The sequence below is a fragment of the Pinus tabuliformis genome, chromosome 7 (genome assembly GCF_031772625.1).
Source record: "Pinus tabuliformis cultivar Carrire ecotype Pingquan chromosome 7, CPIR1, whole genome shotgun sequence".
In the NCBI taxonomy this organism is placed as follows: domain Eukaryota; kingdom Viridiplantae; phylum Streptophyta; class Pinopsida; order Pinales; family Pinaceae; genus Pinus; species Pinus tabuliformis.
Window position 1 is genome coordinate 1,426,631,931 of NC_142293.1, and position 18,837 is coordinate 1,426,650,767.

The 18,837-nt window shown below is 41.0% G+C and overlaps 1 protein-coding gene across 1 annotated transcript in view; it reads left to right on the forward strand.

Moving 5' to 3' along the window:
• Positions 1 to 1,236: 1,236 nt before the first annotated feature.
• Positions 1,237 to 18,837, forward strand: part of LOC149253030 (uncharacterized) — a 62,100-nt gene continuing 44,499 nt past the window's right edge. Inside the window, exons 1-2 of the mRNA XM_089454347.1 lie at positions 1,237 to 1,552; positions 1,666 to 1,868. Coding sequence (XP_089310473.1) covers positions 1,363 to 1,552; positions 1,666 to 1,868 — 393 coding nt within the window. The 5' untranslated portion in view covers positions 1,237 to 1,362. The remainder of the gene's footprint in view (positions 1,553 to 1,665; positions 1,869 to 18,837) is intronic.

Below are 18,837 nucleotides of genomic sequence, written 5' to 3' on the forward strand. Positions count from 1 at the left end.
TGTAAAGGGATGGCTCTACCATCGTGTCATGATTTAAAGAATCGACGAGTGAAAATGGCTTACGAACCATAACAAGATGGGGGGGGACCCTACGGCAGATGTATCAGTCATATGGAGGCTAGTATGCATAATGCAACGGAAAAATGGTGTCCCTAACCTATATGCCAGTGAAAACACGATACCTGCCATGACGGGTCAGCGGTCATGGAACCGTCTCGAACTGTCAAAAAATGTCCAAAATGTCCTGAAAAACAAACCAAACTCGGCATTCCAAGCTCCCAAGTTAAAAGTCACATGAGGCCAAACAAAATAAAATTTTGAAAAAATTTTGCATTTTCAAAACTTATAAAAGGCATTTTGGACTTACCATTTTCACCATTTGACTTGGAGAGCAAAAATTGTGGAGCAAAAGGAGCAAACTTCCATGTGACCAATTCAACCGTTCAAACTTGCCGAAAACTTCTAGGTAAGCCTTAAACTTGTCTTGTAATTAATTGTGATAGTTTTTAGGAATTTTAGTTGATGTTTTACCGTTGGATTTTTGCAAAAAATTCCTTCGCGGCGTACACGCGGGTTGGCAATATTGAACTCGCGTATACGATGGCCCTACACGCGACTGTGTATATAGGAACCCGCGTGTGCGCAGCGAACTATTTTTATAAACAAAACTAACGGATGAAAATGATTTTTTCTTCCAGGATGACTATCACATGGCGTGAAAGAGAGCACGCAGCCGTGGATAGTGAAGTTATGGGCAATGATGAAGCATTAGATGCCCTACGGGGATGCGGGTTGCTTAAATTCTTCAAATTGCCAAATATGAAAGCGAACACGCGTCTGCTCGAGAGGCTCATTGATTATTGGGATGTCGATGAGGAAGCATTCATGATTGATCAGATGCCACTCAGGATAGAAGTGGAAGACATATATTTTATCACGGGCCTTTCCCGAAGGGGAGAGGTAGTACATTCCCGGGGCAGGACACAGAATAGCCTCAGTGTAGATGACTATGTACAGATTTACTGCCCGGGTCATCAGAAGGTCGGGAGCCAGATCTCTATCCCACATGTGGCGAGTTTGTCACTCAGGATAATCTTGTTCACCATAGCTCGAGTGAACGGATCATCCTCACTACATCAGGCGTCACAGGTAACCATGAGCGTGGCAGTGGACTGTCTCACTACTGTGTTTGACTGGTGTACTCCTCTTCTGGCCAACATGAAGGAACAACTCACTTCTATCAGGAGGGGACGTACCAAGAACTTTGGGTTCGGAACCATCTTGTGCACTTTCTTCTTCGAGAAGGTTCCCGCACTCCGCCCCAGGGTAGCAATTTCCATCAGTAGCCCACGTGATCCACGCATGGGCCGGTGGGCTGACCTGATGAAACGTCTGGGGGGTGGGGAAGTCCCAAGGAATGCATTTGACGATGACTTCTTTACCTGGTGGGAGCAGCAAATCATCGCCGTGGATGACTACCCCTATGCTGGGCTGGATTTCCGAGGAGATCCTGATCTAGTGTTACCACCGGATGCAGCATGGGGCGAGATTGGTAAGAATTTTTTATTGATTTTATGATTTTTTGGATTTTTCAAACATAATTGTAGACTTTGAAAAAATGTTTTTGGTGAGACTCAAATGACTAATATGATGATCATGTTCCAGATATTGGGCCAGTACGACCAGACGGATTCCCACGACATAGACGGCGCGGCCGAGGAGCCGAAGAGGCGGCTGCAGATACGGAACGGACCCTAAACAACGTCCAACGACACTTGGCGAGACTGAGCTGCCGAGTACCGATGGCCGCCATAGAGGACCTTCCTCCGGATATGCAGCGTCATGTGGTTGGCATGCCACGTGACTGGGTTCGCGTCTTTCGGCGCGTGGCCAATGCTATAGTGACATACTTAGATGCTCATCCTGAGCCGAGGCATTAGATATGCCTGACATGATTATGGGCATTTGAGTCCCAATTTTGTATATTTTTGGACACACATATGTACACTCGAGGCGCTTTTATGATATATATATATATATATATATATATATATATATATATATACAGTTTGACTTTTTGATGCATGATTTTATGATGATGAATGATTGATATGCCAGTCTAATGCTTGATTAGCGATAGAATCAGCTAACCAATTTTGAGATCTTGGAATGTGCAAATAATTAATGTAAATAAATGATCTTTGTAACAACCTCACCCTTAAATATTGGCGATATAATAATGGATCCCTAACCCGATAAATGTTATTTAATTGAGACACTATCAATTGAGAATCAAGATATACTACCAACGAGTCGATCCCATAAGAGATTGCCTCGGATAATAAATTGATAACAGTTGTATACTCGGCCATATTGTTTGAAGCAGGACCGATACACACGCCTCTCGATACCATCAATTGACCAGTTGGATAATAAAGTACCCAAGCTGCGGAAGCAAGATTCCGAGTGTGTCGACTAGCACCATCGACGAACCCAAAATAGACCAAATCATCCATCAGCACCTGCCACAACAGACCAAAAAGCACTGATATCAGAAAATGCTCGACGATATATGTATAAATATATACATAAAGTACAAAGAAGTCATTGCCCAGCCTGAACTAAGCAAAGTACTTCTTTAGGTAGAGCCCATTTCGGGGCTCCGCCAGCTTGTTCCCTTCAAAGTCGATTAACTCATACGACCCTTTTTCTAAAACTCGTTTAACAATGAAAGGACCGTACCACATAGGCCTAAATTTGCCTGCCCCCAAGGTGTCTTTATCTTGGTCGTAGACCAAGACAAGGTCACCTTCAGAAAAGACTCGAGGACGGACAGACTTATCGTACTGCGTTTTAACCCTTTTCTTATGAGCCTCATTCATCGTGGCGGCGTCTCGACGCTGCTCATCGAGATGTTCCAAGTGAACTAGGCACTCTTCGAGACTCGAAGTCTCTGGAAGGAGTTCAACAGCCAACTTAAGAGATGGAATTTCACATTCGTCCGGGAAGATGGATTCCATCCCATAAACCAACTGAAAAGGTGTAAAACCAGTAGCCGTTTTGATGGAGGTTCGGTATGCCCATAGAGCCGGATACAACATAATGTGCCAATTGGACCGATTTTTATCGATCGTCCGTTGGAGTATCGTCTTAAGAGTTTTGTTAACTGCCTCGACCTGCCCATTGGCCTGAGGATAATAAGGGGACGAATGCTCCTGACGGAAGCCTAATTTACGAGCCAATTCGGACATCAGTTGATTCTGGAAATGACTGCCATGGTCAGTGACAATCTCCTTTGGGATACCGAATCTTGAGATGATTTGATTGAAAAGAAACAAAGCTGCCGTGTCACTATTGTTCTTATAAGTAGGCATGGCCTCAGCCCACTTCGTGAAGTAGTCTACAGCCACAATAATGTACTTGTGATTCGCCGCTGAAGGCGGATTACAAGTCGTAAAGTCAATGCCCCACTTAGTAAAGGGACTGACGGTGACAACGGGAAAAAGAGGAGCTGGATGCGCACGCATCTTCCGAGTAAAAGTTTGACACGGGTGGCAGCGTTTGACTGCTTCCACACAGTCCTTAAAAAGTGAAGGCCAAAAATAGTCGGCACGTAAGATGCGTTGGGCTGTAGCAAGCCCTGATAGATGACCACCACAAGCTCCGCTGTGGCAATCATTGAGCACGGACTCTGCTTCCTCTAAGGTTAAACAACGCCGGAGGATTGAGTCAACCCCTCGACGATATAATGTGTCACCAACAATAACATAGTTTTTTGCCAGGTGACGTAATTTGTGACGTTCATCCTTGGAGAAAGTAGAGGGGAACTTTGAAGTCTGGAGATAAACAATGATATCTCCATACCAAGGGTCTTGTGAAGAGATGAGGAATATATGTTCGTCGGGTAAACTTTCCTCATAAACAATATCGTCTCCACAAGGTAGCTCCGAGATAAGTTCCGCAAAAACCATGGATTTCTTAGACTTGGCAGACAAGAACTCGAGATCGAATTCTTGCAAAATGACTATCCATCTGTTATACTTGCCCCCAATCACTCGCCTACTGAGGACAAATTGAAATGGATTGACTGCCGCTAAGACAAAAGTTTTACGTAGCAAAATATAATGACGGAGCCGTTGGACAACATGGACAGCTGCCAAGGCCAACTTCTCAACCGGAGAATAGCGAAGCTCAGGGCCTATTAAGCCTCGGCTCAAATAATAAATGACGTGCTCGGCGAGAGCATCGTCCTCCTGAACTAGAACCATACCAATGGTTGATTCTACTGCAGTGAGATATAAAAGGAAGTCTCTACCATAATCCGGTGGACTCAAAAGCGGGGCAGAGACTAATGCTTTTTTCAAAGCATCAAACGATCGCTGCGCAAAGTCATCCCATATAAATGGAACTCCTTTCCTTAGTAGACGCATGAACCCTTTAGTGATCTCGGCATAATTTGCTATAAACCGTCTTAAGAAGTTAGCCTTCCCTTGAAGACTTTGAAGTTGCCGAAGTGAAGATGGGGGAGGCAACTGAATTATTGCCTCAACCTTGAAGGGATCAACCCGAATCCCTTCATTGGACACAATAAACCCTAACAGCCGACCGGACGTAACCGCGAAAACGCACTTGTTGGGATTCAACTGGATTTTATAAAAACGACATCGCTCAAAGACTAATCGAAGATGACTAGGGTGATCTGTTCTCTTTCGAGAACGAGCAACGAGATCATCTAAGTATGCCTCGATGACATGTTTGATGTCATGGAAAGTGTATGACATGGCCCGCTGAAAAGTGGCTCCAGCATTTTTAAGACCAAAAGGCATCTTTCGATATGCAAAGGTACCCCAGGGACATATGAAGGTTGTCTTATGCTGATCTTCAGGACGGATAGAAATTTGATTATAACCTGAAAAACCATCCATGAAGGAAAAAATCTCGTTATCCGCACACTCGTCGATAATTTGATCAATAAATGGCATGGGGTAATTGTCTTTTGGACAAGCCTTATTTAGATCCCTAAAATCGATGCATACTCGGATTGTTCCTTGCTTTTTATCTACGGGGACTGGATTAGAAACCCAATCGGTAAGAGGAACAGGGTATATAAAACCCGCCTTTAGCAGCTTCTGGACTTCAGCTTTGATAGATGCTGCTTTCCTAGGGTTAACCGGACGAAGTCTTTGACGAACAGGTTTCGCGTTTTCATATGTCTTGATCTCATGTTGAACTATAGAAGGATCAATGCCAGGCATTTCGTCATAAGACCGAGCAAATACGTCACAATATTCCTTAAAGAGGCCGGTGTAGATTTGAATTTCTTCAGGGGAACACTCGATTCCGATGAAGATATTCTCAATGATGTTAGGGTCCCTAGAGATGTTGATGGGTATCATTTTTGAAATTACCGACATATTACCTTCGGCACAAATGTGTGTTGGAGCCAAAGGGTTCGACACCATATCAACATCACTAGTACAGAGCTCGGAAAACCTAGATTCCACTTCCTGCAAAGGAGGAAGAAAGTACGAACGATGGTGTAAGTCTTCCCAAGGTTGATCTATACCCATCATTACTTCAAGGATTGCTTCTTCAGAAGGTAAAATTGAATCCATGCAATCCAAGGTAGAGATAGAATCTAGGCTCCAGGCTGGGGCCACATGACCATCCAACTCTTCTTCAGAAAAAGGAGTGGAGTGGTTATCTGTAGAGTCTACGATAGACTGATATCTAAGCTCAGCTGCGGATATAGGAAACGCCATTCCATTTGCTTGTCCTTCAACTAATGTGGTCGTAGGTGAAGGCAAGGTCCAAGGGTCGGAAAAATAATGAGTTCGGAAGAACTCTTCTCGAGGAGACTCCTTGGATGATGAAATAGCATTGATTTTTGCAAAAGGAGAGGGAAGATCAAACGTACCCATCAATGAGGAATACATCCCTACTCCTAAATTCTCAGTCGGCGGGCGAGGGTTATCCACCAAAGGAATAGTAGAGTCGGAGCTTACTTGAGGATCGATTGGGGAATAGTACAATTGATCAACCTTAACGATTTTCCCCTCATGAGGAAAGCAAATGACACGAAACAGAGTCGATACGACGGCTTCCATTTCGTATACCCAGTTCCTTCCTAATAGGAGATTATAGTCTAGGTTAGCATCTACGACTTCAACTTCGATATTAACGACCTTCCCTCCAACACATATAGGAAAGGCCGGGATAATCCCATGCGGCTTGTGAGAATGACCATCAAATGCAGTCAAGACGGTTGGTGAAGGAATAGCCGAAGGTGAACCAATAGCCTTCCAACATGACATCGACATGACACATGTGGAAGCTCCTTCATCTATAACGGTGCGAAAAATATTGATTTTCCGGTATGTAGACTTTATCTGAAAAGCCATATGATGAGGGAGTCGCTTTTTGACATTTAACATGTCAAAAGTGAGCACTAAAGAGTTAGCCGGATCAACTGCTCCAATTGCGGAGAGTAAAGCACTTCTCTGAGCCGGACACGACTGGAGAACCTCTAAAGCGGACATAGCACACGGGCTTTGAGCCAGATCCTCCACAATGGAGTAATTCTGGGCGGCCCTGGCATTAGGGTTAATCGTCGCGCGTTTGGCGGAACCTTTCGGTATCCGAGGTATAGTCTCAACAGGGGGTCGCTCAATATGAAGGTCAGTACTTCCGGGAACAGTTTTATCCTTAGATGTTTCGGCTTCACCATAATCACGTGACCGAGTAGTCACATGGACATTTGAACCCATCATAAAAACATTTGATGCTTTTTCCCCATCCTGGTTGCCCCCTGAGGAGGTCCCATGGTTCGAACTCGCGCCAACAAGAAGTTGCTGCCCTTGGGGAAACAGGTTAGTTAACACAGCTTGCGAACTAGAAGTCCCTTGCTGTCCTAACAAGCGCTGAGCGTCTTCAATCCTAGGGTAGAGATGAGTTAGATGGTCTCCACTGCATAATTTGCAAGGAAACTTAACTTTCTTTCTCGACTCACCTTTACCACCACCAGCGTTGTTACCAGATTTATTTGCATCGGGCTTCCCATCCGAGTTCTTCTTCTTACCACGTCCTTTCTTTTTCCCATTGGAACTTTGATTTCCTTTGGGGTTATCGGATTGGACGGCATTAACTGAAGAAGTTTGGGAAGCGGGAGGATTAGACAATGTGACTTGGTTGTTAGAAGCAGTTTGCAAAGACAACTGCTGCAATTGATTCAACAAGTTCACTGTAGTTGTGTCTACTGACCCAACGATACCATCTGCATGTGGACCTGGCTTCGGCTTAGCTAAATCAACCTTAGATCCAGGAGCATCTGGCAAGTACTTTTGTGGGATCCCAGACTGAGAGTAGATCAATTCTAATTGTTGGGCCCTAAAAATGGCTTGCTCCTCAGAATAGACCCCAGACATGGAGACATCCTTGGAGATCTTGGGTTGTAAAGACTTCAAAAACCACTCGAGACGGTATTCCGGAGGAATTTCGGCTTTAATGAGCCTCTTTCTCCGTCTCCATTCCTGAATGTGATCGGAATTGTGAGTAGCCTTATCCTGACGAAAGGTGGCCAGAAGTTCAGTTCCGGCGTCATAGCGGACAGGCAACTGAAAGTGATTTAAGAAGATGTTGGCCAAGTCAGCGAACGATGTAAAGCTGCCCCCAGGCAACTCTATATACCATTTGGCCGCATTACCAGTCAAGGTGCGCTGAAAGAGTCTCAACCTAACCGAGTCATCGATAAGGGAGTTAGATGAGCACCACAAATGGAATGTGGTCACATGGTCGCCTGGGTCTTCACCACTCTTCCCTTCGAATTTTGGAATGTCCGAAGGGAGTTTGGTTGGGACCGGAGGCCAGGCCGGATTATACCTGATTGGGTCATTTGTTAACTTAGTGAGATCTGGCAAGTTTAACGTTGCCAGAAACGGAAGCCTAGGAGGACCTTGGGGATTCCACCCAGAGTGGGCAGAACTCCCAAAGCTCTGAAAAGATTGTCCTGGAATTTGGGAGGCACCAGGCTGCCCGAAGTGACCAATAGAACCGGCTGAACCAAAAGGCAAGCCTTGTGGTCCAGCAAAATTCGGAGTTTGACCAACTCCTGCCGTATAACCTCCATAACTAGCAAAGTTTCCTCCTAAAGGATTGTAGGGAGTTGATAACCCCTGATACGGATTCCAAGCCGAAGCAAGGGGAGGAATACTTTGAAACATGCTAACTGTGGAGTACGGCCTATTCCCTTGTTGGCCGTTAAACGAATTCCCAGTTCCCACGCTACTAACCCCAGGGTTATTCCAATCTTGGAGAGGATTGCTGCTTTGTCCTATAGAAGAAAAAGGCATGGATCCTACCGTCGGGTTGGAATGTGGTATATGACCACTTCTGAAAGGAAAACCCTGGAATGAAGCCGATCCGCCCATCATGGACGTAGCGGCACTAAACGGAACCGATGGAATACCCTGTGATTGGGTGCCAAAAGGGAAGAGTCCAGTACCAAAAGCATTGGTTTGGGCATTTCCACTCGTGGACAGAATGGAGGTAGACCCCACTAAAGATGTGCTAGCAAAAGATCCGAACAAGGAAGCGGAGGGGATGGAAATGGTTCCTCCCCCTTGCACCGATGTAGGGGTTTGCATAGTCGTAGCACTCGTAGAAGCCATGCTTCCAGTAGTGGTCATGAATGGTAAGCGCGTAGCGTAACCTGGACTTGACGGTCTATGCGTCGGAGTCCCGACGTATTGTAATACGTCTGGATGACTAGATGGTAGTGGAGAATTTGGAGCCACTAATGACTCTGAAAGTTCTTCTACCTCTATGTTATCCTCCGCTTGAAAGCGAACTCGAGAAAGGACTGGAGTGTCCCTCTCTTGCTCAGAAGTGCCAGGCCTTGCTTGGCCGCTAATGTCCCCGAGAGGAGGATCAATCCCCGATGCGTCAACCGGCGTGGGACGGAACCCACCGGTAGTATTGCCTCTGCACCTTCTAGGAGAAGGCTCTAAACTTGGTGGCGAGAGACCACGAAGTCTTCGAGACCGTCTTGGAGATCGGTCAGCCACTTTGAATTTTTTGTTATGATCTAACTAAAGACTCAAAAAATTAAAAGCTAGGCCAACTAGGAGCACAGAGCACACACTATAAAGTCCCTAAAGATACAGCCAGTCAAACAACTTCCACGTATTTCTGCTCCGGGTGATTAAGACCGGACACCAAAATATGAGAAAGTGAAATAAGGGGCCTTCCGAAGATAGTCTGGGATGATGAGGGCCCAGTCCTATCAGCGAAGCTATCAGAGGAAGTTACGCTGACCTCCTAACAACAGCCTGCGCCGGTGCAAGCCCCCAAGCTTCGCAAGGGTGCCCTCCAGTAGTACTGTCGAGAGTGATGCAACGTCGACCTCAGGTGCCACGGGATTCCCCTCCGCAGCCACCTGTGTAGATACCTAGGAGAGGCAACTATGGGCACCAACTCGTCGCAGAAGCCAAGCGGAACAGTCGTGAGGTAAGTTCGGACAAGTAGGAGAGGGGGTATCTCTCTTCCCTGTCTTCACAGACCCTCGTGCTTAACTCCCAGATCCGGAGCTTTCCTGGTCTTCCTAACGCTATTGGATTTTCTCTCGTTATTCAGACTCTTATGTTTGACGTTTTATGTGGCCTTGGAGAGTTAACTCTCCAGTCGCCTAATCCAAGGCCCTAAAATCCTAAACTTGTTGGTGTAACTGACTAAAACAAAAAGTTCTAGTGGATTTTAATTAGCGCTTGATTTTATTAGGCTGTTCTTTAAGTCACAAGGTAATGGAGATGAAACTTGTGGTGTTTTATGGACGCAAAAGAAATTAATAAAACTTAGCTATATGCACATGCACTTTTTGTTTTCGATGAAGAGCAATTTCTATGAGGTTCAGAGGTACTTCTAATATAAACAAATTTTCCTTTTCTTTTCAGACTCCACACACAAAAACTAACAAAACTATATATGCCTAAAAAGGGATGCAAATCTATCCTAATGCAAGAACTATATGTGGATGCAAGATTTAAAGACTACTCTAAAAACAAAGAAGGAAAGTTGTTGCCTTATCAAATTTGTCTTGCCACTAAAATGCTTAGATAGAAGATGATGTGTTACCAATCATTTCGTCCAAACAATAAAAACAAGTTCTAAGATAAACACAAAGCACTTTCACTTCGGAAAAAAAGGAAATCAAATGAAAAGCAAGTTTAAGAAAGCGAAACTCAAAACTTTCAAAAGATTTTCTTTCAATCAAGCCAAGAAGTCTTTTTCAAAGAATGCTCTCAAAAATACTGACACCAATGATTGATGAATAGGCAACCAAACACTTTTGTGAATTGACACCTTTCAAATGATGAAAACCCAACAAAAATAAATGCGTTTGAAATCGCTCTTGACAATCAAAAGCAGCAATGAAAGTCCAAGAGATCAAAAGACAAGTTTCAAGAAAATGGTAACAAACAACTTTCCCGAAACGAAGGAGCAAATGGTCACAAAAATGGTTTCGTTAAGCAAACAAAAGGGTCACCAAAACAAAATGAACACAAAGATTGAATCCAATCTTCCTACTCTGCCAAAACAGAGCAGTCAAGATTCTTAACCAGAAATCTTGTGTGTCAAAAAACAATGACGCTTGCAATCAACGAAAACAAGACTAATACTCCTTATAATTAGAGAGAGTTCAGAACAAGATGCCCCTTGTTAAACAGAGGACTATTACTGGAAAATGACTACTTCAAACTGACCCAAACCACCAGACAAACATTCAGCAAAAAGAAAATTTATAAATCTTGAAAATTATATAATATACGCGCCTGCAGTGATATGCAGAGTGCGTGTACACGCGACTGTAACTGAGGAAACCTGCGTATACGCGGGTTCACTTAGTTAAACTTGCGTATATACGCTTCTGTAATCCAGCAAAACAGCGTATCTGAAGATTTTCAAGAAAAATAAAAAATACAGACTGAAAAAACTGGAAAAGCTTAGAGTTCAAGAACAGATCAGACAGTCAGAGCCAACAAACATAGGGGCTGAGCCTTGATTGGCTTGAAGACTACCCAAACTAGGAACAACAAGAGTGTTGTTCCCCAGCGGAGTCGCCAATTTTGGTTGAGGGGAAAGTACCCCTAGGGTCCTTTGGGTTAAGACTCTACCAGACTGAAAATTGCTTATTCAAAGAAACACACACACAACCATTATCTTTACTGTAAGCAAATTCTAATGTTGAGGGTACGTACCTAAGGTCCTACGTTCGAGAAGACCTTTAGGGTCCAAACCCTTCTTGGAGTTCCCTTCTTCTCCTTTGACCTGTAAAACAAACAAATCAAAGAACACAGCAGTACATGGACAAATACTCATCCATAAACCATCTTCATGCTATAAAGTTAGTTATAAAAATCTTTGAGTAACTACTTGCATAAGAATTCAAAACAAGAATCTCATAAGCACAAAGAAAGATTGTTTCGGGAACCAAGACGTGTTTCTTTATATAAAGGCAAGTAAAGTACATATAACGGAAAGATTTCACCTGAAACACCTTCAGCAGGCTCCAAGCAAAGCTTCCTCCCGGATTCGTTCCAGCCTCAAGCCTCCAACAAGAGCTCCTTCCAAGTCTTACTCAATGGTGATATAAAAGATGAATGATCACCAATACACATGGAAACAAGGGTTTCCTATGCAAAATGGGGGAAGTGCAGAAAGCACCAAGGACTTCAGACCTGGTCTAAGGGGAAAATCTCAGCATAATAATCTTGCTCTCCTTTTTTCTCTCCCTTAGGCCTTCCCTTTGATGTCTTTTTATACCATCTCCAAAGTAGTTTTTTAGTTAGGAGTTGGTTGGGAACAGTTGGGCCACGGGCACTAACAGGTGATCAGTAGGTAAAACCCGTGATCTTCGCCCGAAAATAAGGAATTATTTATTTTTTTAAGTGTTTTAATACATACACGCAGGTTGGGTATACACAGACCCGCGTGTACACGCGTTTAACTCAGGGCAATGTCGCGTATAAGGGATAAAACACTGTTTTTTAAATTTTAGGACCAGGTCTGGAAGGAGGGGTTGCCCTAGGCCATGAGTGCAGCATCACAAACCATAAGAGTGAGATTTGGAGCTATAACACAAACCCTATCAATAAGTTCACATGCTAATTTCTTGCTTATTCAGGAACATTACAAACCCAATTTAACATACACTATTATGTGTAAGTAATCATAATCTTTCACAATCATCTTAGCAATTCACATAATAAGCATTATCGGCATTAACCAAATCTTTAATAAATCCACAATATATGAAATAATATGTAGTTTCTAGACTCTACATCATAATTAATGCTACTAAATTTTCATGTAACCATAAATACACAGAGCAACTTCAACAACAGATATACAATTCTCTCAAGCACTCAATCATGATTCATACATAAGCATATATCAACTTACTATCACATCAAACATAAAACAACATTCAGAAATAAAAAATGCATAACCATGATACTTATTTGAGTATGTTAATGCAACTGACAACTAGAGAAGGGACTTCCGCTCTCCAACCAATCGTAGGTCAGTTGCATTTCAATCTTTCTTATAGTTGACCAAACCCAAGTTGGATCCAAAGTCTGAGAGACGCTTGCACAGGGATAAGTTCACACCAATGGTTGGTTCAAACACTCAGGAGATGGAATCCACTGTCTAGGTGGTTCATCAACTACTCTTTGGTAGTAAGCACCTTAGTGACTTGCTTACTCTCTAAGATTTAGATACATGGTAACACCAAAAATCTAGGGATACAAGCATGTTGTTTAGCTTCTAAGAATCAAATCCACTATGAGGGTGATTCATCAGCCAATTAGAAAGAACTTAGCAGGGCTAAGTGGTTTGTTAGTATGACTGCAAGCACCCTTTGGTAAAATTAACTATTAGGCAAGCACTTAGTGTTTCATCAGCCAGGGGCAAGCACTAAGTGGTTCTTCAGCCAAAATATAAGCACTAAGTGATTCATCAACCTAAGGCAAGCAATTAGTTGTTGAAATTCAATCCTTCAAAAAATACACTAGCAACACAGACTCACACAGGGGTTTTAGTTGCTTCAAAGAACAACCACAATAGTTAACACAACAAAAAACACCCTCTAATTAGTCCCAGTGATCCCACCCTAATTCCAATGTTGATGTGCATATATGTAGAAGTTCATATGCATCTCTTCACATGAGTGAGATGGTGCAATGCCTTGGTTCTTCAGTGTCTTTTCCTCCATGATTGTCTCCTTTATCTGTGATGGGGGGAAAATGAGAATTTCCTGCCCATACTAATCCATGTTCTCATTTAGTGAGATGTCAATGACGTTGCCAACCCATTTTGGCTCCAATCATGTCACTCTAAAAGAAAATATTTCTAGGGGTGAATTGTCATAGTTGTGGTTGGTTCTAGCATTTAATTCGACATGGTATGGTTATTCAAGGTGTGCAATCCAAAACAAGCAAAGTCCCTCAAAGCTTCGATCCATTGGTTGTCCCTTTCTATAGCGAGTTCAATTTAATTTTGATTAATAAATTCCAACTACTAAATCAAGCCTTTTCTAGTAGCAGTTACCCATGTTGGAGTCACAATTACATTAAATGTTTGCAAAAGTAATAGTCAATGCATGGGATGTTACAAACCCAATCCCCTTAAAGGAACACCATCCTTGGTGTTCTACAAAAAAGAACAAAAATAATAACTAAGTTTTATAGCTTTAGCTCTCACATCATTGACATTTTCCATGTCCTAAATTGTCATGTCCAACCACATCATCTAGCTTCATTGTTTTCATAGGGAAAAAATTCATCTCATTACTTTTTAGGATGTTCCCAATGCATTTATAATCCCAATGAGTATTCACATGACGCCTTGAAAACCAATTTACTCAGGCTTCCTCTTCCTCGTAATCACACAACTTCCAATTTCAAGCATCCCCTTTTTTGTCTCCCCAGTCCCTCAGGCAATCCATTCCTTGGAAAGGCTTCCTCACACATGAAGAGTCTTGATTAAGTCTTATAACCAAGGAATCCCTATGTCTTTCTCTAATAACACAACACATTTCTCATAGCATAAATCATGGTGATCAATTCATATCATAGGGATTTAGTGTCACCACAATAGCCTAGTCCCTAAAGTCCTTAGCTCCACTATGATTCTACTGCATCACTCTGATATTACCGCATTGATATCATTATGATATTGCTTGTGATCAACATCATATATATACATTGGATAGTTGAACAACTCACCTATATCACATGCATACGATTATTATGAGATTAATCATAAAAAAATAAATCAAATTAAACCACAATTTCAACACATAATTCTTTGGACCAATATTTATCTTAATAGTTACTCTTTTCTTCCTCTATCTCCATAGGTAATAAGTCCAACTCCATATTTACCAAACAAGTCCCCTCATTCTCACATCCAAGTGAGTGTGGGACATATTTCTTCTCCCATCAACTACTCACCTTTATGGGCCCAGGAAAACCCCATTTTGGGAAATCCACCTATCCAAAATTTTTCCTACATGGGCTCCCATCAACTACTCACCTTTCTAGGCCTAGGAAACCCCCATTCTAGGTTGTCTATGTTTATTTTTCATACGGTCTTCAACACTAATAATTACTTCTAATGATTTATTTATTTTTCACATTCTTATCCATTATTCCATCATTAAGCAATTACACAAAAGGAATAAACAATATAATATTTATGACATTAGGATCACAAAGAGACAACCACACAAAGAACACAAGAATTTACCTCGGGAAAACCCACATAGGGAAACCCAACAACCTTTTCCTTAGATAAATCCTCAAGTTCAACAGAGATACATTAGTCAAACACAATGTCAAACTGACCAACAATATATCTAGGTCAAACCTAGGCCATACTACCTCTTAGTCAAGACAAGCTTGATTAGAATTTCAGCCTACTTCTTCATAGATGAATTTTGGTCCTGCAGCTTGTCATACCTAAAAAATGTTTGGTCGTGTAACTCATCCATATACACCCAAGATTTTGATCCCGCAACTCATCTTCATTACTAGAGATACATCCTTCTTTTTTAACAGAAATTGTGCCTTGGATAAAAAAAATTATAGCCTTGGATATGTCTCCTTCTTAACCTCGGATTTTACTCATTGCTTGCCTCTGATTAGGCTCTTTGATTGCCTCATACTAGGCTCTTCGTTTTTGCTCAGATGGATCGAGTTTCTTTCTTAGAGGGAGGTCAAATTTAACACACACACACACACACACACACATAGTGATTATGCTGAGCCAAATGGGTACCTCTATATTGGATTTGAATTGACTAGGGGGTGGGTCAACCTGACTTTTTTGGAGCCAAAAATTGTGCTTTTCAAAATTCAAATTTTCTCTTTTCAAAACCAAAATTAATAACATGTAATATATTTTCTTATTTTCACAATAGCATGAATAACTTTATTTATATTCATTACAAATACATCAAGAGTAAAATATTAATTATGAAGACTGGCCATAGCTACAAAATTCGACACTCCCTCTTAGCTAGGGAGGTATTCATAATGATTATCCAAACGTTCTCATGTTGACGAATTTCTCTAAGTAAAGGTTATAACAAATCATTTCCATAATCAGGTCAACAAAAATGTGACACATGGTAAACTGGTAGCATCAATCAATTACCATAATCTATTCAAACAACTTTAACACATGGTAAATAAAAAACATCAACAAGTTACCATAATTCGGGTTAGTACCTCAAACCTATGGTATATCTTCACCATAATTCGGGTCTGTACTTATTGTAGATTTTTACTTGTAGATTCAACAACTTATGTGATATGCTAAAACATAAGACAAGAATCTACTCTACTCATCAGCAGAAACAAAAATTGATCGATGAAAACATTAAGTAGAAAAGGAAGAATTTCAATCGCACAAAACACAATATTTTTCTAGGGAAAGTAACTTATAAAAACTTCGATTATCTATATTTCATTAACCATAATATCTGAGAAGAAAATACAATGCTTGTTCAACCCGAACAATTGATGCACAAGTACAATCTATCTCTCTGCTTCACAGGGAAGCCTTGTATGAATAAAATATGCTATGATCAACCTTGAGCTCAACATGCATAAGTATTTCCTATCCTCTACCTGACTGACTTCCTTTGGCCAATACTTAGCCAAATTCCTAGCCTTCCAAGCCCCTACTTCCTTAAACAATCCCTAAGGGAACTAGCCCATATTTATTTGGGAAAATCACTCACCACAACTGCGCAATCCATCATAGGCCTTCTACTGATTGCATGCACCATTTGTACAACTCGGAAAATTTTACAATTGATAGTACACTGTGCCTAAACTGTAATCTCAATTGGGTCTTCCTCTGAACTAACATGCATGAGTTATTTATGAGTGAATCTTCAGTTAACTGGTGGAGTAGTGAAGCTGCATTGGTGTTTGTCCCCACTATTAGAGCTCCTACTAGTTCTATCAACTGTTTGAACTAGTTTAACTAACTTTAACTCAGTTAGACTGAGTTAATTAATTACAACTCAAAATAACTCAACCTGGACCTCTAAAATTTAGGAATCACTCTACATGATTCTATATATACTTCCAACTCGAATTTACTGAGCCAACTAAGTCAAATTAAGTTAGTTAACTATTACAAGTTGCTATGAGAATAGAATTTCGATTTAATTCCCAATTTAATTCAAGGAAAAATTAAATTATAATTTCTAGATGTTATATTTAACATTTATTTTTGCTATTTTCAACACTCCCTCTTAACAAGAAAGGAATTCAACTCTATCCCGATCTGGTACCTTTGGAATGTTTTGCATGCAACACTTCTCTCTAGTGTTGTTGCTATTGCAACTTCTGAAAAATAAAAATAAAAATTGTTAGGCGCCTATAATACTAGTGATTCCCCCATTACTATTGTCATTGTATCCCTTATTGTTATTATTGTGCCCCTATTGTCTCCATATTGTTATTAGTATGCCCCATAGAAACCCACTATTGTTATTTTTGTGCCCTTATGTTATTATTGTTATGTCGGCTTGATTACATTGTGACCCCTTAGACTCCTATATATAGAAGGGAGGTTTAGTCATTTGTATCATCCAAGAATTGTTCATTTGTGTAATGTAAAGGAGGTTGCCCCCTTGAAGAGGCTGAATTCTAAGGCGTTGATCTATCTTTTCTATCTTTTTGTGAGCTGGTTTCCTAACATTTGGTATCAGAGCTTTGGATTCTAGGGTTTCGCTGCTCCAAATAGGTCATCGTGGAATTTTCGCTATAACTTTTTTTTGCGACATTTCAAAAGCTAAAAAAAAAACCCATTTGGACTGAAATCGTTTTGAACTTTGGGTTCGAATTTTAGAGCTTGTCTCGCTATATTTGCAGAGATATGATCTGAGGAAGTTGGCATTTTTGTAGACTCCCGAATTACATTCCAAACAGGTGACCTGGGGAAAATCATCATAACTTTTGTTTTGAGCATCAGATTGAAATTTCGTAAGAAGTTTCAGAAAGAGGATAGCCTGTAGTTTTCTGTGTATTAGTTTCAGGTACTAAGGTCGAAACAATGACACGTGGCACATCGTACAAATTTGCTCTATTGAATTATTCTATAATCAGGTCACCGTGGGAGATTTGGCATAACTCTTCCTTGGAGAATCCAATCTTGATTAGACTTAAGGGTTTAGAAAGAGGACTCAAAGGGCTAACAAAAGACGAGATTTCAGATATTCGAGATCCGCAGTTACAGAGATACAACAAATTCAATATCAAGCTCTTACAAATTCAAAAAAAGGTGTGTAGTTTTTTTGAATTTTGCATAAGATTGGTTTGAAAAATTAATTTGAAGGAATTCAAAGGGAATAGTGCAGAATTATTAGCATTAATTAATGCCCCAAAAAAAGAAAATGGAAACACTTAGTAAGCAACCTGAAAGCTCTAGCATGACTCGTGAAGAAGAGGAATAAATGCAACATGATATATCAAAATTACAAGACCAAGTACAACAAATTTCACTCTCACTAAAGGTAAATGAAGCTAAGATGAATGGCTTGGAAGGTAATATGAATGGCATGCAAGTTAAGATGGATGGTGTGGAAGCTAAGATGGATGGTTTAAAGAAAGGCGTAGAAGCTAGGATGAATGGCATGGACGATAAGATGGAAGAATTGAAAATAAATTTGAATAAGTTGCTACAGGAAATGGTCATTAATGGTGAAAGGGTAGTAAAGGAAACCCATTATGAGAACAAACGAAATGTTAATCATGATTTCATAGACTCTAATGTTGGATTGAAGACCCACCATGTTCCAAAAATCGATATGAGGAAGTTTGATGGCAAGGATCTTGGAACATGGATACTACAGATGGAGCAATTTTTCGATCTCCATAATGTGCAAAACACACAAAAGGCACGTGTTGCAACTTTATATTTGAAACCAAATCAGTTCGTATGGTATCGATGGCTTTGATCTCGTAAACAAATTGTCACTTAGGGAATTTTTACAGAAGAAATGATAACACGTTATGAGGATACAAAAAGCAACACCTTTTTTAGCCAATTGATAAATCTCAAACAAAAGGGTTCAATGATGGAGCACATTGAGGACTTCCAAAAATTGAACATAAGGGTAAAAGATATTCCAGAGGAGCATAGAATTGATGTGTTTATAGGGACTTTCAAGGATAATATCCAACATGAGGTTCGCCTTTGGGAACCTGATTCATTGGAGAAGGCATTTAAGTTAGCAAGAAAAATGGAAAGAAAAATTATGGC